The 27,595-nt window shown below is 42.6% G+C and overlaps 1 protein-coding gene across 2 annotated transcripts in view; it reads left to right on the top strand.

Annotated features, from left to right (window-relative positions):
• Window positions 1-27,595, top strand: part of itga11b (integrin, alpha 11b) — a 58,064-nt gene that overhangs the window by 14,552 nt on the left and 15,917 nt on the right. For both annotated transcript variants that reach the window (XM_038707161.1, XM_038707159.1), the window contains exons 3-17: window positions 6,222-6,331; window positions 7,923-8,014; window positions 8,166-8,280; window positions 9,976-10,103; window positions 11,536-11,684; window positions 11,771-11,915; window positions 12,148-12,313; window positions 12,938-13,008; window positions 15,327-15,471; window positions 16,836-16,984; window positions 21,618-21,761; window positions 21,932-22,135; window positions 22,221-22,351; window positions 23,231-23,391; window positions 27,328-27,467. In XM_038707161.1, coding sequence (XP_038563089.1) covers window positions 6,222-6,331; window positions 7,923-8,014; window positions 8,166-8,280; window positions 9,976-10,103; window positions 11,536-11,684; window positions 11,771-11,915; window positions 12,148-12,313; window positions 12,938-13,008; window positions 15,327-15,471; window positions 16,836-16,984; window positions 21,618-21,761; window positions 21,932-22,135; window positions 22,221-22,351; window positions 23,231-23,391; window positions 27,328-27,467 — 2,050 coding nt within the window. The remainder of the gene's footprint in view (window positions 1-6,221; window positions 6,332-7,922; window positions 8,015-8,165; window positions 8,281-9,975; window positions 10,104-11,535; window positions 11,685-11,770; window positions 11,916-12,147; window positions 12,314-12,937; window positions 13,009-15,326; window positions 15,472-16,835; window positions 16,985-21,617; window positions 21,762-21,931; window positions 22,136-22,220; window positions 22,352-23,230; window positions 23,392-27,327; window positions 27,468-27,595) is intronic.

The following is a 27,595-nucleotide window of genomic DNA, read 5'->3' as shown; positions in this document are numbered from 1 at the left end:
CTTACATACTGCAGTACTTTGATGTACTGTTGATGCAGTTTTTAACTTTCACACGACACTGCTCAACAGATCGCTGGAATCCATCATCCTTTATGGCTGAATAGTTGTAACACCTCAGAGTTCTTCTGCAGCTTCTCTAGTAACAGAAACGTTCTCTTCAGCCCAAATATTCAGGAGGCAGCTCACTTCGTCCTGAGTCCAGGTTTTTCCCTCTCTAGTCGACATTTTGGTAGTAAACGCGTTCACCAGTCACCAGAACAGGAAGAGAAAACGTTTTTTCTAACCAACGAAATGACAAATAGGATAGTGCACTTCCTGTTTTTGGTTCGAATGGTGTTCACACCAGAAGTGAACCGCTCCAGAGTTCGAGCGGCTGTTTTTGTCCACTCCAGAGTTCGATTCTGGCGTTCACACCAACCCAAGGCTGGTGTGAACCCCCTTAGTCTAGTCCCTTCTCATGGCAAACCATCTTTTCTAATCTTTTCTTCTCAGTGTAGCTCAGGGGTATTTGATTGGGAAAGTGACAGTATTTAAACTTAAATTGAGGTCCAGTAAGTCAACCCTCAAACCCAACAATTTGTTACCTTCCTACGCCCAGTTAACAATAATACAGTACCTCAGCTCGTCTTGTGGCTTTAAGTTCATGTCTTTTCCTTGTGTTTCACACTCAGCATCCATGAACTAGCTTACAATTTCTCCATCTGTTGTCCTAAAAATCCTCATGTGCTGTGAGGGAGTGAGACAGGACTCGTGCAGATTGCTCATAATGTGCTTTGAGAACATTCATTTTCTGTGTCCTCACCTCAGACTGCTTTGGGTAAGTTTTCTGCGTTTAGATTGATAGTGGCGTTTAATATTTCCACTTTTGAAAATCGCAACAGACTCCTTGCAAATGATGCACACCAGCCTCGTAGAGCTCGTAGCAGGAAGAATAAACGGCTGCTTTTCTGTCAACTCATCTCGGAAGTCTCGGTAAACTTTTCGAAATTTCTGATAATGCCATCTTCGTGTCCCTGTGTGCCTCAGTCAGCTCGCTTCCCGCCGCCTTTTTTAACAACCTAGCAACACACAGTTGCAGGACCCATGGAATTCCTTTACTGACAAGATAAATATGCCTATTACATATATGTATTTTCCAGTTGTGTCAAAAGACTCTCGCGGTCACTTTCCCACCTGTAGTACTGGTCTGGGCCAAGAAAACATCACATTGTAACCTTTAAGTTGTGGTGCTGACACACATACATGATACCATCACACCAAATGATCAAGCATAAATACAGACGCTGCCTTTTTTGGGTCTGAGAGTCTTCAGCCACGCTGTTGTTGTCCTTTTTATTGTCTGTCTGCGGCTGCAGGTGAGATTGTACAACATTCCTGGTTTTGCCTCATTGTTTTTATCTGGAAACATTTCAGCCTTGATGAATTCCTCGCAGTCTTCCAGGATTACAAAATCTCTCTTCCTTTGAAGTCGCAGGTAAATAAGTGGAAAGTATTTGCGTTTGTCTCGAGACCGGCTTCTCCTGCATCCCCAGGCAGATCGGCGGATCTGGAAACTATGTGTTGCGGTTTGTTATTCCCCAGCCTCCCTCTGGGAAGCCCATCACTCAGCTCTGTGTGGGTTTTTAAAGGGGGGATTTGACATCGTTATTCTGCAGAGTTGTTTTTCTACACAGCCTGGTGACAATAACATCTCATGTATTTTGCTGATGTTGTTATGCAGACAGACTCGAATGGAATAAGCTGCTGTTGCTCTTCCTTCTCCTTTATCCATGACTGTGCTCAGGAATATTATTTGTACCCAAAAACCATTAGGGTCCTGTGACCTTTAACACCTGCACTCCTTACCACTTACCACCACCTCTATGTGCACAAATATATGCCAGTTTCACCAGCGAACTGGCATTGTTCAGAGCTGAGCACGAACGCTTCGTTCAGACTGACTGTGTGAAGAAACTCAGTCCTCTCATTCATTGCAATAAAAGATAAAATAAGATGTCAGATGTCTGTGAAGATTCTCAGTCATTCAGATCGTAGTTATACAAGGAAGGTTAAAATCAACTGGACTTGAAGTCCTTATAGGCTATGGTAATGCCTCTGGGGAGATCAGGCCCCTATTAAATGAATAGAAAAAGAGCTATCACTGCACTTTTTCACTGATGACTGGGACATAAAAACTCCATGAATAGAATCAGCTGGAAAGTCTGATAAAGCTACTGAAAAAAGATGATTTTGTCCAAAAATAAGGTTATTCCCCACAGGTTATACTTCTACTACGCATGTGTGGTAGACCCTTAAGTCAGGCCTAATATGTTTAGTCACATATGGACGCATGGTCAAGACCCAATCGGAGTTCAACGCAGTGGGGGAAGCCCTGTAGAGTCAGTTTTTGAGGGCCAAAGGGCCTTGACCAAGCGTCAAAATGTGACGATTCGGGAGTGACAATGTGTTGTTATAGTGGGAGGGCGTTTTTGTGTTATGGGCTGTAGGGTTGGGACGATGTCTACAAAATTTCCGTCGGGGGCAGCAGTCGTTATGTGCATGTGTTCTCGCACAGACTTCACTCGGTAAAAGAATTGGTAGACTTTTAACTTACATTACAAGTCGTGGTGGATATTTTACTCACGGACCAGGTAAAACAACGGTGAACACACAGAGTGCAGATGTTTGATGTTTGATAGGCTTCATCATTAATAAGCCGACGTGAGGCTCACCTGCTGCCATGATAACGGATCGCGGGTGGAAATACATGGAAAAAAGATGAGTTCTCAGTCGTAGGCGACTTTATAAAACATACTGCTGATTTACCTGAGTTGAGTGTGAGCGAGAGAAGAGGCAGGTGCAAAGCATATATAAAAACGATAATAAGAATGTTGGTGGTCATTAAAACCTGCTTTCACAGGGTGGTATAATAATTTTTTGCTGGGGGGGCGGGGGTTTTACAATCACGATGCCGGCTCAACGTGGTGATGTCTGTCGCCGATGGACAATGGCATCGTCTATCGGCCCAACCCTAATGGGCTGGCGTGGCGTGTCTCCTCTTAAAACGTCTCAGAGATACTTGAAGACGTTTTCCCCTCTCATCCAAAAGGCTTCTTCATGTTCTGACTGACTTGCAGAGAGTCCCAGATATGGAACTTTGTGGGGCCGTTATCAAGGTGATGGATACTGCTTGGTTCGTTAGAGTCACATGAGGCCAAATGTGAGCATTTGTTTACTCTCCTGGGAAGACATGAAGATGACGACCAGTGTGTAAGCCTGAGATTACCAATATTTGGGATTACCATAGAGGGAGCTCTAGGGAATCTAAGTGTTTGTTACCTGCCAGAAAAGGTATATGTAGAGGCCCCCTGGTGGCATGTGTATGTTATGTCTGTGCTGCCTGAAATTGCACTGGCAGGTTTCTACAGAAAGCCCAGAACGGACAACCAAACACTGGCTCGAAAGAGTTTTGTGGCCACTGTAGATTCTCCTATATGCTGGGAAGAGGAGGGCGAGGCCAGGGGTATTCATTTGGATACAATTTGCAGCCTCGCAGCTAGATTCCACTACATCCTCCTTACTGGTCCTTAAAATTCAGTCTCGACAAGCATGGTGTGAGAGAGAGCTGCTGAATGCAAAGGGAAATGAACAGTCGGCATTTCAAACTATGTGTGAAGTTTTTCTGTTCCAGCCAAGTCCTCTGCTAAAGCCAAACATGTGGGCTGCAAATCAAATCATCTTTATTTACATTCCTCTGAGTTACACTCTCATTAAGAAAAGATACATAAACCCATGGAAAACTTTAATAAAACTCAAGTAGACCGCCATGGTGAGCTGTTTGTGTGTTTTGTTGAGGTTCACGTGTCTGTTAGAGGTCAAACCTGTTGACCTGTGTTGACCTCTGGGAGGTCAAACCTCCCAGAGGTTTGTGTTTACAGAGCCGAGTGTTTCTGTCGCGTCCCAGCCTTCATGCTGAGATCTGTGTGTGTGTGTTTGGTCTGCTATGGGGTTTTCCTCCTCACACATTCAACAAGCGTGCAGTGCGTCCACCGCTAAAACCAAACTACCACCATCGACCCATAACGCCAAACATTTTCAGCAGCAGCAGCAGCTGAACTTCAAAGCAGAAAAATTTCTAAAACATTTTCAGTAGTCAGTAGAAAGTTGCTTCATCTCCGTTCAATTTCAATTTAAGTGGCTCTATTGGCATGACTGCATACAATACAATGCTGCCAAAAGGATATTAACACAAACTGTACAATCATGATAAACAAATTACCAATAAACATTCTCTCTGATGGCGGCTCCTTTAGCTTTCTACGTGGTTCTGAGTTGCCCCTGGCAAACCTGTCATTGCTGGTTGGTGTAAAATGCATCACTACCTGGTTTGCCAGTGTGGGACGCCACAGACACCAGATTTAATAACTCTGGTATGCTGCAAATACAGAGAGATTTACCTGAGGTGATTTTGTGGAAAGGGCTTGACTTTAACGGACGTTAATTTATATGTAAAAGTCTCCAGCTTTGAGGAAAGATAGAGTAAAGTAGCCTATGATGTCCGTCTCTCAATGTTTCCCCTCCACCTTCGTATAAAACCCACTGCTGAATAACGCAGGTCCATACCCGTACAGGGCTGCTGCAGGAAATCAGTAATGTGGTAACAAGTAGTCCAATAAAGCCGTAGCAGAAGAGGACGGTATAGTTCAGAGGTTTTACCTAAAAGCTACCTTCTGAGGAAATGATCAGCATGATGGAGTGATGTCAGAGGATCAGAGTCTGCTGTGAGCCGCTACAGGATGTGGACTCTTTGATGTGGACGGGAGATGCATTAGCAGATTGGAGGTTAGCCCTATACTATGGCATGTCCTCTGGTATGTGACTCAGCCCACTTCCCAGAACCGCTGTCCAGGCCACATGTGGCGGTGTTTACTCTGGTTAACACTAATAACCTGCCCGCTGTGTGACACTGCAGCAGCAGGATCTGCGTTTAACACAACCGCTGACCTCCCAGCAGCTCCTGCTGCTGCTACAAGAGCTGGCTTCTAAGTGCAGGAGGGGAAAGTCAGCTAGCACCATCGTAGAACTAAACAGTCAAGATGTTTTTGCATTACGTTTCTGCCTACATTTGATAATATAGTTAAAGGATCACCAAACCGATAATCTAACGCTAGGCTTGCGGGTTTGAAAAGTGCAGTCCATGGAGGATGGCAGCTGTACTCAGCTTAGATTTACATAAGCATGAATGAATTTCAAAGCATCATAATGTCCACAGGAACCAGTCCTGCAGCAGGATTCACTTCTCCACTGCCCAACTGCTCATTAAGACCAGAACACGCATGTTGCATCAATCTGTTCCTGTTATGTGTTTAATCATCAGATTATTCCTCAATTTTGGGTCCATAAAATAATAAAGAGTGCCTTGGCAATTTTCAGTTTCTGATAAACAAGAATTCAATATTCAGTTGGGAATATTCAGTTGGGAATATTCAGCGTTTTTTTGCTTTACAATGACTTTACCTTTACCAGCTGAAGCAAACAGCATAGGTGCTAACAGGTGACGATGACAGGCGGGAACACACAGGGGACAACTGGACAGGCAGGGAGCGGCAGGGTCTGAAATGTAAGAGAGTTTATCCAAAGATAATCAGCTGTGTTTTTATTTTGTGCTGCACGTTCACACAAGTTTCACTCAAATTTAGTGACCAAATCCCAAAGATTATCTTCGAAAATCATCAAAGTGCAAAGTAACGCAGCTGTGTATTGAGCCTGTTGACAGATGAAATCCAGTGTTTCTTACCAATTGCAGCTAATCCTTTCAGCTTGAAACTGAAATTCCAAGGGACTGTAAAAAAAATAATTCACAGTCCTGCTGATTCACACCAGATAAGAAGGGTTTCAGAGATTGACCCCAGAGAGGTCTCTTTTTAATCCTGAGATGATCAAATATCACTCAGAGGACTCTTTCTGATATTTAGGGTATTTATCATTTATATGACCCAAAGGCTTTTTATCCTCTGTGCAGTCTGTGCTCCTTAACAGCCAGACCAAAGACACATTTCCTGTAATAAATCTAAATTAGAGAGAATATAGCACTAGAAGTTAAAGTGCATTTTCTCTAAATTCAGCATCCAGCAGATTTATCTGAGGCTCAACACTGCTCCTTACAGTTTGCTAACCCATCGCTGTGTGGTGCTTCCTGCACTGTCTCAGCCTCAGGTGTGTGTGTGTGTTTGCGCTTCCAGGTTGCTGGTTGGCGCTCCCTTTGAATCCACAGGGAAGCAGCAGACTGGTGATGTGTACAGATGTCCGCTGGATTCCAGAAACTCTGCAAACTGCACCCGACTCCACCTGGGTGAGTAATCTGTGACATATACGACGTGTTCATCAACGTGTCAGCAGGTGTTTGTATCGAGGCTGTGCAGAGAGTGTTTACGGTAAAAGCAGATACTGACAGCTGCACGCTCAAGCATTATCAAGGCAGAGGTTTTCAAAGTGGGAGGTGGGCCTCTCTGTGGGGGGGCTACAATGAGTAATATAGGCTCAATTGTTGGGTGTCTATGTGATCATATAACATACTCAGATATCATATAACATAATCATGATTCCAGGCATCCAGGAACTGTGCGAAACTAAGCAAGTAAATTAAAGAGGTGTGTGGGTGTTTGTGTTGAGGCCGTGGAGAGAGTGTTCACAGTAAAAGTACTTTTCCCAGTTTGAAATATCGACTTTTCTGAGGGGAGGCCCATTCTCAGATTTTAAAAACATTTTTTTTAGTTGTAAGTGCACACGTTATTATCTTTTACACAAAGATAAATTAATAAAAACATTTTTCCGGAACTCTAGTTAAAGTTGTAACTTGTCCGGCAACAAAATGATCATTGTCACTAAATCTGAGCAACACTTTGCAGGACGCTTAATCTATATTAATGCATCATATTAGTAAATGCTCAGTATAGTACCTTTCTAGTCTTTATGAACACTCAAAGCGCTGTTACACTACATCGCATTCACACACTGGTGGAACAGCCACTAGGGGCAATTCAGGGTTCAGTATCTTGCCCAAGAACACTTCAACATGCAGCCTGGAGGAAGCGAGGATTGAACCTCCGATCTTTTGATTAACAGGCAACCCACACTAACTCCTGAGCCACAGCCACCCAGAAGTTATGGCTCAAATTAAATGTTTTTTTAAATGTAAAATCAAAGAAACCTAGCTTTAAAATAAATGTATCTCAGTAAAAGTAAAATATTTCCCTCTGAAATTGTAGAAGTACAATTCATTGGAAATACTCTATTCTAATTCTATAATATAGAAATTGTACTTAAGAGAGTATATGTTACTTCTACGATGGCCTGTGTGGCTCCAGATTCTTCAGAGACAGAAACCGGTTGTTTGTAATGTGGATCAAAACAGAAAGCAGTTTTATCTCGCTTTGTATTTTCATGCTTTACTCCTGTGGCTTCCATGTTTAAAATGTAGAGCGTGTACTGTATTCAGGGAAAGTGATGACTATCTCAATCAAAACTCAAATGTGTAAACGGACAATGAGCGTCTTCTTTAAAGTAAAAAATCTTCACATTTTCTCATTTGTAAATAAAATCCAACGTTTGTCATAAATTGGAAAAGACAATCTAATTGCATTTACGCATGTTTAGTTGATGTTGAGCTAATTCTCAACATGTTAAACATTTAAATGTCAAAAGAAGCAGTATCCTGAATCCAATAATCAAGTGAAGATTTAGTGAATGGGCCTGCTGTGTACAAGCCCAGTACTTTCAAATCTCATTATCTAAACACTGAACTACGTGAAAGACAAACGAGAGATTAAGACACGAGAAAGCTGAAGTATTTTAAATTTACACACCACGTCACCCACCACACAGACTGTAACTTCCCTGTGAAACGTTTAGGGATTAACTAACTGTGATGTGTTGTGAATCAGGAAAACTTTCTCTGGACAACGTGTCTGAGAGGAAAGACAAAATGAGGCTGGGAATGACGCTGACCTCCAACCCAAAGGACAACAGCTTTGTGGTGAGTCATGTGACACACAAACTTCCTCCACATCAGCTCAGCCTCACTTCAAATACCTGACGAGTCGAAATCATCCAAAGCACTACATTTAGTAAGTAACAATATTAATAAACAGTCTGCGTAATGATCCCTGCTGTGTTTTTGTCCTCAGACCTGTGGTCCGCTCTGGTCTCATGAATGTGGAAGCTCCCTGTACAGCACGGGGATCTGCTCCAGAGTCAGCCGAAGCTTCAGACTGTCCCACACCATCGCACCCGCCCTGCAGAGTAATCTATACGCATCCATCCATCCATCTAACCTTACATCCTTTCATCCATATATCCATGTAACCTTTTATCCTTCCATCCATCTAACATCCCTTCCATCCATCCATCCATCCATCTACCCTTTCATCCATCCATCTATCCATGTAACCTTTTATCCTTCCATCCATCTAACATCCCTTCCATCCATCCATCATCCATCCATCTACCCTTTCATCCATCCATCTATCCATGTAACCTTGATCCTTCCATCCATCCATCCATCTACCCTTTCATCCATCCATCTATCCATGTAACCTTCATCCTTCCATCCATCCATCCATCTACCCTTTCATCCATCCATCTATCCATGTAACCTTCATCCTTCCATCCATCTAACCTTTCATCCATCCATCCATCTACCCTTTAATCTTTCCATCCAACTAACCTTTCATCGATAGATCCATCCATCCATCCATCCATCTAACCTTCATCCTTCCATCCATCTATCCATGTAACCTTTTATCCTTCATCCAACATCCCATCCATCCATCTACCCTTTAATCCTTCCATCCATCTAACCATTCATCGATAGATCATCCATCCATCCATCCAACCTTTCATTCATCCATCTAACATCCCATCCATCCATCCATCCATCTACCCTTTAATCCTTCCATCCAACTAACCTTTCATCGATAGATCGATCCATCCATCTATCCAACCTTTCATCCATCCTTTTATTCATCCATCATCCATCCATCTAACATTCCATCCATCCAACCTTGATCCTTCATCCATCCATCCTTCCATCCATCTACCCTTTAATCCTTCTATCCAACTAACCTTTCATCGATAGATCGATCATCCATCCATCTAACATTCCATCCATCCATCCATCTAACCTTAATCCTTCCATCCATCCATCCTTTTATCCATCCATCATCCATCCATCTAACATTCTATCCATCCATCTAACCTTGATCCTTCATCCATCCATCTATCCATGTAACCTTCATCCATCTATCCATCTATCCAACCTTTCATCCATCTATCCATCTAACCTTAATCCTTCCATCCATCTATCCTTTCATCCATCCATCTAACATTCCATCCATCCATCCATCTACCCTTTAATCTTTCTATCCAACTAACCTTTCATCGATAGATCGATCATCCATCCATACATCCATCTATCCAACCTTTCATTCCTCCATCCATCCATCTAAACTTTCATCAATATATCAATCCATCCATCCATCTAACCTTAATCCTTCCATCATCTATCCTTTTATCCATCCATCATCTATCCATCTAACATTCCATCTATCCTTTCATCTATCTATCCAACCTTTCATTCATTCATCCATCCATCCATCTAACCTTGATCCTTCCATCCATCCATCCATCATCCATCCATCCATCCATCCAACATTCCATCCATCCATCCATCCATCCTCCTATGTATTATTTCATTCAACCTTCCATCCATCCACCTTTCATTCACCCATCCATCCATCCATCCATCTACCCTTTCATCGTTCCATCCATCCACCCATCCATTAATCGATGCATCCATCCGCCTATCCAACCTTTCTTTCAACCATCCATCCATCCAAACTTTAATTATTCTATGCGATCTTTCATCCTTCCATCCATCTACCTATCTGACACCATCCATCCATCCATCCATCTGTGTGTTTTTTAAAAATCTTGTAGGGTGTGAGACGTTCATGGACATCGTGATTGTTTTGGACGGTTCTAACTCCATCTACCCCTGGTACGAGGTCCGGGACTTTCTCATCAACATCCTGCAGAAGTTCTACATCGGCCCAGGTCAGACGCAGGTCGGTTTATCACAAAAGTTAAGATACAATCAAGTCCAGTGGGATGTAATAATGAATTTTGTCATGAACAGAGCATACAACAGATGACTGACATGACTGGATGAAAAGACCACTTAGGGAGCTGTTATATTATTGTATGTTTCTAATTTTCAAGCAACTAATGACCTTTCTCACTTGAACATGCCATTGTACAATTGTGGGGCTGATTATTTTTGGCTTTAATATTTGGTTAGGACACAACTGGTTAGCTGAACATCACAGATTTGTCTACAGGCTTCCATACAGGTCATCATATATGAAGAATAAGTGTCCAGTAATAATTTTATCTAAATATTTAGTTGGCTTTAAATTCAGAACTCTATTAATTAATAGCAAATTACACATCTCTGTTCTCTGTTCCTCTGTTACACTGAATTAAATTTTTTAATTCTTTAGGGAATCTGTGGTGAAATCAAGAGGTCATTTTATTTTGTCTATATTTATAAGACTAAATGAACTGTGTTGCGCAGAGTTGCAACATGTGGCTTAAAATCCAGGTAAATGTCAGTTTAAACGGAGCTACTTTTAAAATTAAATCAATGTATTTTGTCATTGACATGGTATTTTAATAGGGACTTAGCCCAGCCCATTCTCTGTGGATGTTTTCCAGAGTTAAACCTTGTATTTAGCTACATAATTAACACTGAGTTGACACAAACGGCAAGCAGAATAGAGGCGGATCAAATCCTAACCCAGATCAATAAAAAGTCTTGGCCAGGAAGGTGAACAATTCCTTAAGAGTCCTTGAGGAAAGAAAAGCAATAATTTGAACTCTTATACCTGCTGTATGTCCTTCAGAAGGTTTACAGCCATGCTAGCAGCTCTGTGAGGCTGTACTTAGACTTAGTGGTCATTTGAGCTCAATGCTAACGTCAGAATGCTAACATGATTACAATGACAATGCTAACATGGAGATGTTTGGCAGTTACAAGGTTTACTGTGTTCTCCATCTTAGCTTAGTGTGTTAGCTTGGTCTGGTCTGACAAATATCTGCCAGGCTCAGCTGACTCAGGATGTCTTTCAAACTTAAAACTTGTATTGAAACTGAGCTTGTGAGCTACAGTAGCCTGGATTTAGGTTACCTTATGTCCCAGCATGCAACTAAGGACTGGGAAACCTGCAAAAGTAGTGGAAGCACCTGGTAATGTTTTGAATCTGGGACGGGGTTTAAACATCTTGAGAGTAAATGAAAAATAGTTTTTCTACTTTCGACAGTTTACTGACTTGCCCTTCAGTAAAGATTTCAACCTACCAGCCACCAGTAGCAGGTTTTCCTGGAAACTGACCTACAGGCAAAGGAAAAAGTCTCTGGGTAGGTTAGTTAGATGTCGCAGCAGTGCCGTGGTGATACCTTCATGTGCAGGAATTCAGGTTTGGTGTGTTTTGGCTGCAGGTGGGTGTGGTACAGTACGGCTCCACAGTGGTCCATGAGTTCAGTCTGGGTGAGTACCAGACGGTGGAGGAGGTGGTGGATGCCGCCAGGAGCATCGACCAGCGGGGTGGCGAGGAGACGAGGACAGCACTGGGCATCAACGTGGCGCGGTACAACACAAGAATATGTCCTTGTGAATAAAAAAACCCACACAGTAACCCACCCGGGTCACTCACACTCAGTCTGTGACTTGCAGGTCTGAGGGGTTCAAGCGTGGGGGCCGGCCTGGTGCTCAGAAGGTGATGATTGTGATCACAGACGGAGAATCTCATGACAGTCCACAGCTGCTGCAGGCTGTCACCGACAGCGAGAGAGACAACATCACCATGTACGCTATTGCTGTGAGTCTGTCCCTCTTTACCTTCAAGCCTCAAATACCTCCTGACCCAGTCTGACTTCCTTTCTAGTCCTGATTTAGATGCCTTCTATCTTTACCTGCAACCTAAAATTTACTTCTGGCTCTACCCATTTTTGTCCTAGCACATGCACCAAACACACTTTGTTATTTTGTGTCTCTGGACATCAAAAACTCTTAGCCCCTGCCCTCAGTCTTTCCTCTGGGTTCTCGTCCAGGTTTTGGGTTATTACAACCGTCGGGGAATCAACCCTGAAGCCTTCCTGAAGGAAATCAAGTTCATTGCTAGCGACCCGGATGAGAAACACTTCTTCAACGTGACAGACGAGTCGGCGCTGAAGGACATTGTGGACGCACTAGGAGAGAGAATTTTCTCTCTGGAAGGTCAGCTGATAAATGTCCGAAGCTGCATTAGTGATTTTTAATGTTACAGCTAACTGGTAACTTTGTACCCATAAAACCTGATAAGCTGACTATGTATAATGTAAATGTGGTCACAGAGATTTTTTTCTACCCAACTCTGCAGTCCCCCTCAGCTCTACAGAGCGTTTTGGTGTCTTTCAGCTCATTCTTTTGGTTTTACAGCCCACAACTTTACTGTTTTGGTTCTGTCTTGTCACCTGTCCAATATTTTCTGGTTTGGCCTTCATTCCTCTGAATCTGTCTAGCTATTTCTTTTTTTGTCTTCAACATTCTCCACTTCATCACCACCATTTTAAGCTAGGTAGGTACAATCTGCGTAGGTGTATTGTTATGCTGGAAGTGGCAGCTTTCACTTGTATATCAGTCGGCTGGTGAGAACTAGTGTGAATCAGCTGTACAGACTGACAAACCAAAAGAGAGATTTAAATGCTGCAGAGAGCTGCAGTGTGGGTTGTTGATTCCCAGTGGGATCAGAAGTACTGGCACCACTTTTGGCACTTAAAAGAGGATGCATTTATTAAAATGTGAAAGTAACAGGGTGATGTCTGTGTGGAGCTCAGTCTCTGTAGGGTTTCTGTTTTGCAGGAACCAGCACTCAGGGTCGAGGCTTTGGTCTGCAGATGGCTCAGGCGGGTTTCTCCTCACATTTAGTCAAAGTAAGTAGCTCACATTCACATTTAAACTCCTGAAATCCTGTGTGAAGGATTCACACATCATACTTCATCACACAAATTTTAATCAAGAAGGAGCAGCTCTGTTGAAAGGTCCTTGGATTATATACTATATATTAGCTGACAGTTTAATTCATTATTTTAACAGGTTTTACTTCCAAAGATCTGTCCATACTGGATAAAGAACAATTATAAATTCTGGAAGACATCCGGATCTCTACTTTTTGGGACTTTGCAGGTTTTAATATCTGGTTGATGTCGGTAACAATTACAGAGTTTCCTCCAGTTTTCTCCCGTAAAGGAAACACGATCCACTAATGTCAATAGAAGACAGGAGCAGAGTTGTGTATTTTATTTCATTCCAACAGAAACACAGTCGACAAAAAATCTAACTCTCAACTTTTGCTATCACTATCATCCTTGAACACTCAGTATGGGTCTGGTTCTGGTCCTGACAGATGTCTGAAGCTGCAGAATAAGAAGCTTCTAGAAATATTTATGTTGTTTTGCATCCAGGGAAAATTGTATTTGCCTGAATTCCAACGTCAAGGAGTGAAAATGGTGTCGTGGAAACTTTCTATGTGTAACACAGAGCAGATGGTTTTCCTGAACGTAAAGCTGCCAACAAAACACTCACACACATTAATACATCCAGGAACACATGGCAGAACAGACTTCAACCCAAACACACACATGCATTCACGAACAACTATGCAAACCATCACATACACAGAGAAGTATGCAGAGAGTTTCCTGCTCTTAAGTTTCAGGATTAAAAGGTAAATACGTGCAATCAGGTTGGAGTCAGACTGATGTGGAAAACAGAACTCATGGTATCATCTCTGACCGAGCCATCCTGCAGGAAAACCATCCTCTCCCTCCTACGGGATTAAAAAAGCAGTGTTGTGACATTTAACATTGAATCTGCAGATCCAGAGTCAGTCCATGTGCTGCTCAGATCTAAGCAGACGCAATGCTTTGTGGCGCTGTCGTCGCCAAGGATTTGGTCACTCACTGTTGTCCTTGACTCACTGGCCCATAGAGACTATGACTCAACACTTTAATAACTTTCATATCTGGACTTTACGACCGCCTGAGTTCATCTGAATGTGCGACTGACTGCACACGTGTTGTGAGACGGTCTGACTGAGTTTAAGGACAATGCTGAAACTGCTGCTGGCTGCAGTGTTTGTTACCAAAAATGCTGACAAAATTACATTTAAATTTAAATTTTACTAATCCCCCCCCACTCCCCAACCCTATCATGATATGTGGGTAGAGCATAGAGTCTAGTATAAAACTGAGACCTGAACCAACCGTATTTTTAAAGGAACAGTTTGACATTTTGCTGTGGAGACTGGTTCCCTTAGCTAAGCTGAGCAGCTGCTAGTTGTAGGATCAAATTAAGAGAGAATCTTCTCATCTAACTGTTGGAAAGAAAATGAGTAAATGCACTTCCCAAACTGTTGAACTATCTATCACTTTGAGATCTGAAGCCGTATTCACAATGCCAAATGAGACCACATGTTAGATTTGAGTTATTTTCCACAAAGAGAAACAGAAGTTGGTTTAACCCAATGATGTCCTCAAAGCAAACAAAATATTTAAAGTTTAACAGCAATGACTTGTGACTTCACTTGGACTGAGATTTATGATCTGAACGATTTAATCTCCAGCAGAAAATGTAACCATAGCTACACTGAACATGTGAATCCAATCAGGTGGAAAAGTTTGCAAGCAACAACAACCTCTGATCAACGTTCAGATTCAATGCTGAGACTACTTTTAATCACAGATCCAAAGGACACTTGACTCTGGCCTTGAAGGTCGAGTTTTGCATCTGCATCGTGATGTATGTGTCTATCAACTGAATTGGATATTGTGTTCCCAGATGGAGCTCAGTTCTGGATTTGAGTACTTCTTCCATGGCTGTCCTCAGGCTTCAGCATTTTTGGGCCCATAGAGCATTAACGTTCTTCTCTGAGTCAACTGAGGCCTAATTGATCAAACCTCAGAGTATTGGTGATGCTCAGCTTTCAGATAGTAAAATCTACTCAGGAGCAGTGTAACTGAACCCTTTATGTGTCCTGTTACTTGAGCTGCTTGATGGGAAACGTATGTGAAAATATACATTAAGCACTAAAACATCCCACTTGGAATCACAAACTGCAGAAGTTCGTCAGTGGCTCAGCTGGTGGATTCATTCAGTACTAAACACGTGAAGTCTTCCCGGTCTTCAGTGTGTACATATGTGGTACATTATGTTCCAGTGATCTCCTTTAAAATCCAAGTTGTCCCTTCAGGACGGTGTTCTGCTCGGGGCGGTGGGCGCCTACGACTGGAATGGTGCAGTGCTGAAAGAAACTAAACATGGAAAAGTTGTTCCACCAAAATCCTCCTATAAGGACGAGTTTCCAGATGATCTGAAGAACCACGGAGCTTATCTGGGTAATGACATGTCAAATTATAGAGCCTGTACTGCACTTACATCTCTATACTTATATTTGTTTCTCATGTCTGATGTTTGATGCCTTATTAGTTTGTTTGTATGCATCTAGCTTTAAACTGAAATACTTCCAATTGAACACCATGTTGGTGCTTCCTAGAGGTTGCAATTTTATTACACAGTGCCTCACAAACAAAAGTTTACATCAGATCGGCATAAAGTGACAGATGCCAAGGCTACACCCCTTTTGGGGAAAAGAGTCACGCTCTCACATAATGAGAGAAACAGAAAAATGCAGAAAAGCTGGTGTGTGGCATGTTGTAAAACAAATAAATATAAGAATCCAGATCTGGTTTGAGGCATATAAGATACCTAAATATTCACTGATGCTAGGTAATGTGATAAATAGCTAAATGATGCCGGTGACAGTGACCACTGATGATAGCAAACTTGAATGAGAAGTCAGACAGTAGCAGCAACAGCTGCCTAGCTTAGATAGCTGTTAACAGGACCAATCAACCCTAATTTACTACCGTATCGCAAGCTCTCAGGTTCAGACAGGGTCGTAAAATAATTATAAGACAAGTAAATAAAACAAAGGTTTGTTTAACACAAAATAAATGCGTACACACATGTCAAATTTGTAATACAAACATTCCTCAAATTGCATTGATATCTTTTAGGACCGTTGGTTTTCTATCCCCAAAAAGGGGGCGTGACCATGATGGCTTATGAAGTACCCAGTGTTGCTAGATTGGGGGGTTTTAATTTAGATTGTGCAGGTCAAAATTAGTTTGGGCGGCTGGACAAAATTTGGGCTGGTTTGAGATCAGTTTGACGGTTTATAACAGTAGTATTTTATAGGTCATTTGAAACAAAACATAAGAGTGCATGTGCTCCATCCAATCAATCATCATTTTCTTTTTAGACAGCAACGCCCACTTCAAAGTCATGTTGCTTGCGGTACTAGACGGCTCTGCAGAAAGGTACATAGTTCCACAAAGTTACGTTCAGATGTTCAGCTGTTAACAAAGGGTGGAACCACTGGAAAGGCCTTACATTCATTAAAATCAATAAGAGTTGTTCAGTGAGCTGGATATCCGTGGCTAGGTCATTTTCAGGCTGGAACGGCTGAAATAGTGCTGTGTGGCGGGGTCCACCACTTTGTTTGTTTCCCATTTACAGATCCAGGGCTGAGTACAAACACCAGATGGTTTTTCAGCACACATACACGAAGAACAGCTAGCGGACATGAGGAGATATTCACTGAATCTGGATTAGGATAGTTGACCCTGCCTTTAAGTAGGAAAGAGATGAAAAATAAAAAATATCTTGTGTTCTGTCTCTGTCTCTTCTCTGGTTTCAGGTTACTCTGTGGGTTCACTCATTTCGCCTCGCGGCTCTCAGCTCTACGTTGCCGGAGCTCCGAGGTTCAACCACACCGGCAAGGTCATCGTCTTTACTCTGAAGAACACTGGAAACCTGACCATCCTGCAGGCACTGCTGGGAAAGCAGGTCACACGCACACACACAGAAGCATGTAGATATTGTACCTTTGAATGTTTCCATACATGCGTGACACATGGCTGTCTCCATTCAATTCAATTCAATTCAATTTTATTTATATAGCGCCAAATCACAACAACAGTTATCTCACAGCGCTTTTCATAAAAGAGCAGGTCTAGACCATACTCTGTGATGTTATTTACAGAAGCCCAACAGTTCCCACCAAGAGCAAGCACTAGGCGACAGAGGCAAGGAAAAACTTCCTTTTAAGAGGCAGAAACCTCGAGCAGAACCATGGCTCAGGGTGGGCGGCCATCTGCCTCGACCGGTTGGGGTGAGAGAGAGAGAGAGAGAGAGAGAGAGAGAGATGTAAGGAGAGAGAGAGAGAGATGTAAGGAGAGAGAGATGTAAGGAGAGAGAGAGAGGGGAGGGAGGCAGCCTACACAATATACACACAGAGGTACACACAGTGAAGGTAATGTTGCTATAGACTAAATGAAAAATGGTACAGATATTTATAGTAGTGTTAATGGTAACCATCATAATGTTAATGATTATAATAACAATAATAACAATAAGACTAGCAACAATAGTCGTTGCAGCAGAGGGTGTCGAGCAGGAACACGGGGGCAGCAGGTGACCCACAGCCACAGATCCAGACTCCACAGCTCCAGAGCCAGAAAACCTGCAGGAAGTGATAGGAGAGAGGAGAGAGACGAGAAAGCACAAGACTACCAGAAAGGGGAGAAGTTGTGTTAGTAACATGCAATAATGGGATAAGGTTGCATACAGAGGGAGAGAAAGTAGAGGAGAGAGGAGCTCAGTGCATCATGGGAAATCCCCCGGCAGTCTAGGCCTATAGCAGCATAACTAAGGGATGGTTCAGGACTACCTGAGCCAGCCCTAACTATAAGCTTTATCAAAGAGGAAAGTCTTAAGCCTACTCTTAAATGTGGAGATGGTGTCTGCCTCCTGAACCCAAACTGGAACCTGGTTCCACAGGAGAGGAGCTTGATAGCTGAACGCTCTGGCTCCTAGTCTACTTTTGGAGACTCTAGGAACCACAAGTAACCCTGCAGTCTGGGAGCGCAGTGCTCTGGTGGGGTAGTAAGGTACTATGAGCTCTTTAAGATAAGATGGTGCCTGACCATTAAGAGCTTTGTAGGTAAGAAGAATGATTTTAAATTCTATTCTGGATTTTACTGGAAGCCAATGCAGAGAAGCTAAGACAGGAGAAATGTGATCTCTTTTCCTGGTTCCTGTCAGAACACGTGCTGCAGCATTCTGGATCAGCTGAAGAGTCTTAATGGACTTTTTCGAGCAGCCTGATAATAAGGAATTGCAGTAATCCAGCCTAGAAGTAACAAATGCATGGACTAGTTTTTCTGCATCATTTTTAGACATGATGTTCCTGATTTTCGCAATATTATGTAGGTGAAAAAAGGCGGTCCTTAAAATTTGCTTAATGTGAGACTTAAACGACATGTCCTGATCAAAGATAACTCCAAGATTCCTCACAGTGGTGCTGGAGGCCAAGGTGATGCCATCCAGGGAAACTATATCTTTAGATAATGCGTCACGGAGGTGCTTAGGCCCCAGAGCAATAACTTCAGTTTTATCTGAGTTTAACATGAGAAAATTACAGGTCATCCAGGTTTTAACATCCTGAAGGCACATTTGAAGTTTAGCTAACTGATGAGTTTCATCTGGCTTGATCGATAGATATAACTGAGTATCATCTGCATAACAATGAAAGCTTATGGAATGTTTCCTGATAATATTGCCTAAAGGAAGCATATATAAAGTGAAGAGGATTGGTCCAAGGACAGATCCTTGAGGAACTCCATGACTAACTTTGGCGTGCATGGAGGACTCATTGTTAACATGTACAAACTGAAATCGATCTGATAAATAGGACTTAAACCAGCTTAGAGCGGTTCCTTTAATGCCAATGAAATATTCCAGTCTCTGCAATAGGATCTGATGATCAATGGTATCAAATGCAGCACTAAGATCTAATAAAACCAGTACAGAGACAAGTCCTTTGTCTGATGCAATAAGGAGGTCATTAGTAATTTTCACCAGTGCTGTCTCTGTGCTATGATGAGCTCTAAATCCTGACTGAAAATCCTCAAATAAACTATTGCTCTGTAGAAAGTCACACAGCTGTTTAGCAACTGCTTTCTCCAGAACCTTAGAGAGAAATGGAAGGTTAGATATAGGTCTATAGTTGGCTAAAACATCCGGATCAAGTTTGGGCTTTTTCAGAAGAGGTTTAATTACAGCTACTTTAAAGTACTGTGGTACATAGCCTGTTGATAAAGATAGATTGATCATATCTAGTATAGAGGTGCTGACTAAGGGTAGAACATCTTTAAGCAGCCTAGTCGGGATGGGGTCTAAGAGGCAGGTTGATGGTTTAGATGAAGAAATTATTGAAGTTAGTTGGTAAAGATTGAGGGAAGCAAAACAGTCTAAACATGTATCTGGTTCTACAGCTGTTTCTAAGGTTCCTGAGTTAAGAGATAAGTCGGTGCCAATTGAGGGCAGGTCTTGGTGAATTTTGTCTCTAATAGCTAGAATTTTATCATTAAAGAAGCTCATGAAATCGTAACTACTGAGAGCTATGGGAATACTTGGCTCAATAGAGCTGTGACTCTCTGTCAGCCTGGCTACAGTGCTGAAAAGAAACCTGGGGTTGTTCCTATTTTCCTCTATTAATGACGAGTAGTACGCTGCTCTGGCATTACGGAGGGCCTTCCTATAAGTTTTAAGACTATCTTGCCAAATTAAACGAGAATTTTCCACTTTGGTGGAACGCCAATTCCTCTCAAGTTTCCGTGATATTTGCTTTAATTTGCGAGTTTCAGTATTATACCATGGAGCTAACCGTCTTTGTTTTAGTATTTTCTTTTTTAGAGGGGCTACAGAGTCGAGTGTCATTCGCAGCGAGCCTGCAGCACTATCAACAAGATGATCGATTTGGGAGGGACTGAAATTAGCATAGGAGTCCTCCGTTACTTTGTGACTAGATAATGTATTTAGAGCTGATGGAATCGCATCCTTAAATTTAGCTACAGCACTATCAGACAGACATCTTGTATAGAAATTTTTGCCCAATGGCGAGTAGTTCAGCAATACAAACTCAAAAGTTATCAAACAGTGGTCGGATAAAGAGGGATTCTGTGGGAACACCACTAAATGTTCAATTTCAATACCATACACCAAAACAAGGTCGAGGGTGTGGTTAAAACAGTGAGTCGGTTCATGAACACTCAGAGAGAAGCCGATGGAATCTAACAAAGAGATAAACGCAGTACTGAAGCTGTCATTCTCAACATCCACATGAATATTAAAATCTCCTACAATAATAACTTTGTCCGTTTTAAGGACTAAAGTTGACAAAAACTCTGCAAATTCAGATAAGAATTCAGAGTACGGGCCAGGTGCTCGGTACACTATAACAAAAAGAATTGGTTGCAGTGATTTCCAACTTGGGTGCGAAAGACTAAGAACAAGACTTTCAAATGAGTTATAGTTTAGTTTAGGTTTAGAGCTGATTAGTAGGCTAGAGTCGAAGATAGCTGCAACTCCACCTCCTCGGCCTGTGCCTCGAGGAATGTGAGTATTAATATGACTGGGAGGGGTGGATTCATTTAGGCTAACATATTCTCCATCACCCAGCCAGGTTTCAGTAAGACCAAATAAATCAATATCATAATCTGATATTAGTTCATTTACTAGTACACCTTTAGAAGAGAGAGATCTGATGTTTAAGAGTCCACATTTAACTCTCCTATTCGTTTGCACTATTGCTCTTGTGGTTTTAATTTTTATGAGGTTTTTATGCACAGCTCCTCTTCTGTTTACCTTTTTAAATAATTTCGATGGTCGGGGGGCAGACACCGTCACTATAGGATTTTCACTAAGTAACTCCTGAAATGGAGGAGCAGAGAAGTGTGTTAGACTGCGACTCTGCGTAGGGTTTTGGGTGGGTAACTGCTGAAAAAGAAGGGCAGAGAAGTGTGTTAAACTGCGACTCTGCCTCCTGGTCTCAACTCTGGGTTGTCATGGATTTGGTCCACTAATAAACTTGGCCAGATTTCTAGAAATGAAATCCATGATGATGAGTTGTACCAGGACCAGCCACACATCTGATGACACTACTTTACAGTCTAGGAAACCTTGGAAATGTGAAAGCCAAAAGCTCCATATGTTGATAATTCAACAACATGATTTTTCTACATGACATATTAATATTGTCCATGTTGTGGTTTGCAGGCAGTGAGTGTAATAAGAAAATATAACACACGTGGTTAAACAACTTTCTTAAAGGAGACCTATTATACTACTTCCGCTCCTATATTGTAGTTCTGTGACTCCTGTGTGGCAGCTTTGCATGATTCAAAGTTCCTTTAAATATTTCTATGTGGCTACTAAAAGTGAAACAGGATGCCAACTCTTCCCCTGGTTGATCTTCATCTTATGAATAGAATGAGAGATGCACCTAGTTTGAAGGTGCTGCTGGATTTTGACATGCCAACTACTTTATACGGCTCTGCTATGTTATACAGTGTAAAGTACATATACTATAAACAATTTTTCCATTGTTTTGTTTTTCTAACGCTGTATTTTTTTCCAGATCGGGTCATATTTCGGCAGTGAGTTGTTATCGATGGACGTAGACGGCGACGGACACACGGACATACTGCTAGTGGCAGCACCCATGTTCTATAGCCAGGGCTGGGAGAGAGGGAAGGTTTACATCTACACAGTTACACCACAGGTACATGCACACCGGCCGCCACAGGTACATGCACACCGGCCGCCACAGGTACTGCTGCAAGATTAATCCTCACAGTTTGTTTAGTTGCTCAGCATGCTGGTAAAGACACACATCTATCATGGGAGGAATCGGAGAGACCGAGAAAACTAAACTAAAGCTCTTCTCTCTAGACATCTTTCATCCTGCAGGGGGCGCTGGAGGCTTCTGACCGCTCTCAGAACGCCCGCCTGGGTTCTGCGTTGACCCAGATACCCGACATGAACGGGGACGGATTCAGGGAGCTGGTGGCGGGAGCACCACTAGAAGATGACCACCAGGGGGCGGTCTATGTGTTTTATGGCCAGGACAAAACCATCCAACACCAGTACAGACAGGTGACAGATGCTGAACCAGTTCAGCCAATAGGAGGAATCTGAGCAGGAAATCAATCTCCCTCTCTCTCTCTCTCTCTCTCTCCAGCGTCTGTCAGCAGCTGGTTTCTCTGCAGGTCTGCAGTATTTCGGTCAAAGTCTTCACGGGGTTTTGGATGTCAATGGAGACGGGCTTGTTGACCTCGCAGTGGGAGCACTTGGAGCTGCCGTTATCGTCTGGTCAGACCATCACACACACACACACACACACACACGCTGGCAGCATGTCTTTATGTGTCAACACTTTGGTCCAGACTGAAATATCACAACATCTTTTGGATGAAGTGCCATGAAATGTTGACATTCGTGTCCCCCAGAGGATGAATATTAATGACTTTCATTCACTTACCAAAAATGATGATCTCAACTTTTGGTCTTTTCTTCTTCTTCTTCTTCAGTGACGAATTGTAACCGGGCAGATCATTATCGCCATCATTCGACCGCAATTGTTCAAAATACCTTCAAAATATCTGCCGGCCTGCTTGCTCACTTGATTTTAATTACATTTAATTAAAAATACATAAAAACAAACATAGCCTTCTTCTACTTGTATTATCGCAACTTGAAACTGCTGCAGCGTCCTCGGCCGCCATTTTCACAAGTTTGAAAATACGTAGGTGGTACTTGTCAGCGCACTAAAAAAGCAATTGTAAGTATGGAAGGGTGCAATTTGAGACACAGTAATGGGGAACTTGGTAAACATTAAACCTGCTAAACATCAGCATGTTAGCAAAATCAATGTGAGCATGTTAGCATGTTGATGTTAGCATTTTTGCTTGAAGCACTGTGTCTGAATACAGCGTCACAAAGCTTTACATTAATTCCCTGGATACTTAAAGCATATCCATAACCACTTCTTGCCTAACCCTAACTCCCCAGTGTTAATCTTAACCTTAATCTGACAAAACTAAAATCTTCCTCCTAACAAAATGCTAATGGTTTACCTTAAGGGGGCAGTTTTTGTCCCTCAAATGGTAACTGACTCCCAACTATGTGAATTAAACAAGTGAACAGATACAGACAAACACAACGTGATGATAGCCCGTTCCCTCCCTTCAGGTCTCGTGGCGTGGTGCGGATTCAGGCCAAGCTGACCTTTGAACCTGAGAAGGTCAACATCTTTAACAAAGACTGTCAGCGAGGAGGGAAGGAGGTCACCTGCATGTCTGTGACCGTCTGTCTGAGTCTGGACTCCAGGACAAAGACCAGGACGGATGTCGGTAGGTGGGAGGCACACGTAGAATTAAAAGCAGTGACCAGACAGGAAGCTTTTTAAACATCTGCAGCTGAGTTCAGGCAATTTTTCACAAGCAGGTTGGCTTCAGGCCTAAAATAAATATTACTGTCATTTATTTTCTACTGAGTATCACTTTAATCAATAAAATTAAGAGGAAGTCAGGACTTGCCAGCTTTCCATCCAAAACTTATGGATTGTCTCACGTCACCCACTGACTGATCTCAGAACTCTCCAGAAACTCAAGTTCTGTCTGTTTTTTCTGTCTCTCTCCTTTTGTTCTCTTGCCTTCTTTACGTTTATAAGGAAGATTCATTCGTGAATTTTTCACTCAAGTTAAAGTTTGCGTTTACTTTTTACGCATCTTGGTGTTTTTGTTTTGCTACCAGAAGTTAAATCAAGGTAAACATTAACAATCTGAGTCCGACTTTATTAGTGATGTGTTGTGAATGAGTCGACTCTTTTAACTGAACGATGGGATCTGAAATTTGATTTCGCTTCAAGAAAGAAAGCATAAACAATGAACAAATTACACTTATACTAATTTTACTAATTGAAATATACACAATGTGTCTGTATAAAGTTGTGTAATTATTTATTAAGAATACAGAATCTTTGTATTTGTGCCAATATATGGATGAAGAAGTTTGCATTTTTATTTCTTGCAATGAGAATGTAACTGAGGCAGCGACACTGGCAGTGGTACTAAATGAAGAGCTGTCTGGGAGCCGAAAGAGCCGCCAATCAGCTCCTTTCAAAGAGCCCAAGTGTAGTGATGGGAACATCACTAGATTTGATGTCAACAGCAAGACAAACTGATCACTGGCTCACAGTCGCCCCGAACTGTGCGCACACAAGCTATTTATAGTCCAGCTGGCGTTGATTGAAGAGTCCTGATTGGTAGGTTTGGTAAGTTCAGGTCAGTTCACAGCCACACCAAGACGCACAGTTTTTCGCTCCTCTGTGGCCCTCGTGGATCACGGCTCAAGTTTCTCTGAGAACGTCAAAATGGGCGCCGTCCTCGTTTCTTGGTGATGGCGGTAAACAGCTGAATTTGTGATGGGGAAAGCATTACACATATGTACCGTGGATTAACATCAATGAAGACGTGTCAAAGCAGAGCAGTTTGACATCTGAACTCAGGTTTGAACTCAATGGGATGTCTAATTTTTGCCGGAGGAACAAAGTTCACAATGACAACACCTAATCTGTGTTTTAGAGTGCGTTTACTCATTTAACATGAGATCATGTTGGAATCAAATTTTCTTGGCCACTCATGGTGTGACCGGGCTATAAAACCCAGCAATCGATGTTGATGTGCCTTTGAGAAAAGCATTTAACTCCAATATGCTCAGTAGCTGGTTGTGTTTGTACCCAGCAGCTTCCACTGTAAAGGAGTGGAAGTGAATGTTGAACCTCATCTGGATAAATAAAGTCAAAAGTTTAATTCTACAGATTATAACAGCTGTCCGTTCTTCCAGCTGTGTGGACGAGAATCAGAATCATCCAGATGTTTGGTGTCTGCGCGTGGAAAGTCTTATTGTAGGTCTTTTCCTCTCAGCAGAGATTCCCCACAGTGCTTTGTGGAGCTGTTGTCGTGTCTCTATAATTGGCTGCAGATGTGCGGGCCGGCTGCATGGAAACCTTGCTAACATGCTAACCCCAGCCAGCCGCTATTAAACACTCCTCCTCCTCTTCCTCCTCCTCCCTCCATCACTTCATACCTTCCTCTCTTCTTTCTCTCCATCGGCTCCTCATCTTCCCTCTGATCATCTGGACTGGATTAGACACACACTTTTAAGACACACACACAGAGTTTGAGATGCATGCACAGGTACACGCCAACACGGTATCAAACGAACACGCATCAGTGACAGAGGACGGGAGCCATGGCTGACACAGTCTGAACCTTTGTTTTTAACATTCATTTCCTAACGTGCAGACGTGGCGTTTCTAATATGAACTGTGTTGGACTGAAGCAGCTTACCTCAGCTCTCTGTGCACTCATAAATCAAAACCCAACTTCAGTTGTTAAACAGATGAGAATGAGCTCTGCAGTTATGCTCGCAGCAACGGCATCCAACAACTAATAAGGAAACAGGAAATGCATCACTTTATTAATCAATAACAGAAGAATAAGTTATTATCCTTATTAAGTAATTAGGAACATAACTCAGTATATCACTTTTGCATTTTAGCTGCATTTTATTTGGACTTTATTTGAAAACAACTGAATTACTGATATGCCAAAGTGACTTCCAAAGTTCAGCAGAAGTTAATTTATGGATTTAACAGTCTGCATAGGACAAATCAAGTGGATACATTTTGTACTGCAGTCCTTGTCACAAAAGTCTTTCTGCCTCCAATAACATCCATCGTCAATCGGTTATCCTGCGTACAGGGTCGCGGGGGGGGGGCTGGAGCCAATCCCAGCTGACATTGGGCGCAAGGCGGGGTACACCTTGGACAGGTCGCCAGTCCATCGCAGGGCCACACATAGACAGACAACCACACTCACACCTAAGGACAATTTAGAGACACCAATCAACCTAGTCTGCATGTCTTTGGATGGTGGGAGGAGAGCACCCGGAGAGTCAGGACCACTTTAGTCAAATAAACTTTTATCGATCTGCAGCAGGGATGTTTGGCCCCTTGTTCTAGGACCTCCCGGTCCTTCCACATGCCGAGGCATGCAGAGCGGCGGGGTTCAGAACAAAGCAGGCGTCAATGACAACAGAAATGACATTGATTGGTCAGACACAGCATGAAAGCAGGAGCTCAGGTGGAGGCGGGTGGCAAAGCAGCAGGGGTAGGCAGCTCGGTGCAGCTTTGCCAATGGATGCAGGAGGGGAATCAGCTGAGCCATGAGCTGATGTGGCTGGCTTGAGATTGGCTGCTTTCAGCGGATGTAGCTGGGATGTGAGATGAGTTTGACTTTGCTGCCTGCCTGAAATAACTTTTTGAGATTTTGCATCCCTACAGTTTGACCGCTGTCAATAGGGACAGCTGTACACGTGCACTTGTTATTGTTATCACTTATGATCCAAAAGTAGCAAGCTGACAATGTTGCTAACAGCCAAACATCAGGTGTGACAACACAAGACAAAACAAGCAACATTACTGAGTCCAGCAGAAAGAAGGCCAGCTCAGCTTTTCAGCCTCTGCCAGGATTTACATACGGAGAATGGAGCTAGCTTCCTCCAAAGAACTCAGATTGTACATGATGTTGCTTCTTCTTGCAGCTCGCTGAAGAGTTTTGTTGGTGTGATGTGGCGCCGTAAGCATTACGGCGTTGTCGTCATAAATGTCTTGCGCGGGATTCTGATGTTACATAGCACTTTAGCAGGAACTGCGGACCTGGAGTGGTAATAACAGAGACGCTGTTCACCCTATCACCAGTCAGCGTAGCATCAAAATGATTTCAAAGAAGTTTAAAGATACACGCACTACATAATGCTGGTTTAATTTCTCAATAAACTATGATTTTCTCAGTACCAGCTTCTACTTCAGTGGACAAAGTAATGTGTCTTGCTACCGTTTGCTCTTACAGGCCTCCGCTCCTCCTTTCATTACATTTACATGAGTGTGAAGTTGGAAACCGAGACGAAATGAAGTGTTAGAGTTACTGGAGAATGGCTATGTAATCTTATTACGTACATTCACATAACAGAATTCAACAGAACTACTCAGTGATTCATGTTTCATTTTGCCAACTTTTCAGAAATAACCATAAAACATTTGGAAACATAACAAGTACAGTTTGCACTAATGAGGACACCAGGTGACATCACTTCCTCTCATATCACCTGAAAGACCTGTAAAGTCTGTTCTCTGTGTATTTACAGTCTCGATGTGCTGCATGTGAGCGGGATACGACTGCTTTGCCTCTTTTAAGCCCCCTTTCTCCTCCTTGTCCCCCCAGCTGTTTGGTACAGTCTGGGATTGGATGAGAGGCGTTTTCCTCCTCGAGCTGTTCTGGACAAATCAGACCGGCAGCAGCCCAAGAGTCTGTCTCTGCAGGCTGGAGGTCAGAGCTGCCAACGCCTCGGCTTCTCCATCCAGGTCAGAATAACCCTCCATTTTAAAATGTAGTCCTACGGCCTTTCTGAAACTAGACCCTTGCCACTTGACCCCCTCCTCACCCTCACAGCTAAATCGAGCTCCCTAACCCACGTAGGGTTTAAATAAAG

The sequence above is a fragment of the Micropterus salmoides genome, unplaced genomic scaffold (assembly GCF_014851395.1).
Source record: "Micropterus salmoides isolate LMB-PRFRI ecotype aquatic unplaced genomic scaffold, ASM1485139v1 Ms_hic_scaffold_8, whole genome shotgun sequence".
NCBI lineage: Eukaryota > Metazoa > Chordata > Actinopteri > Centrarchiformes > Centrarchidae > Micropterus > Micropterus salmoides.
Note: the sequence above shows the minus strand (reverse complement) of the source record. Positions and strands in the feature narration are given on the sequence as shown.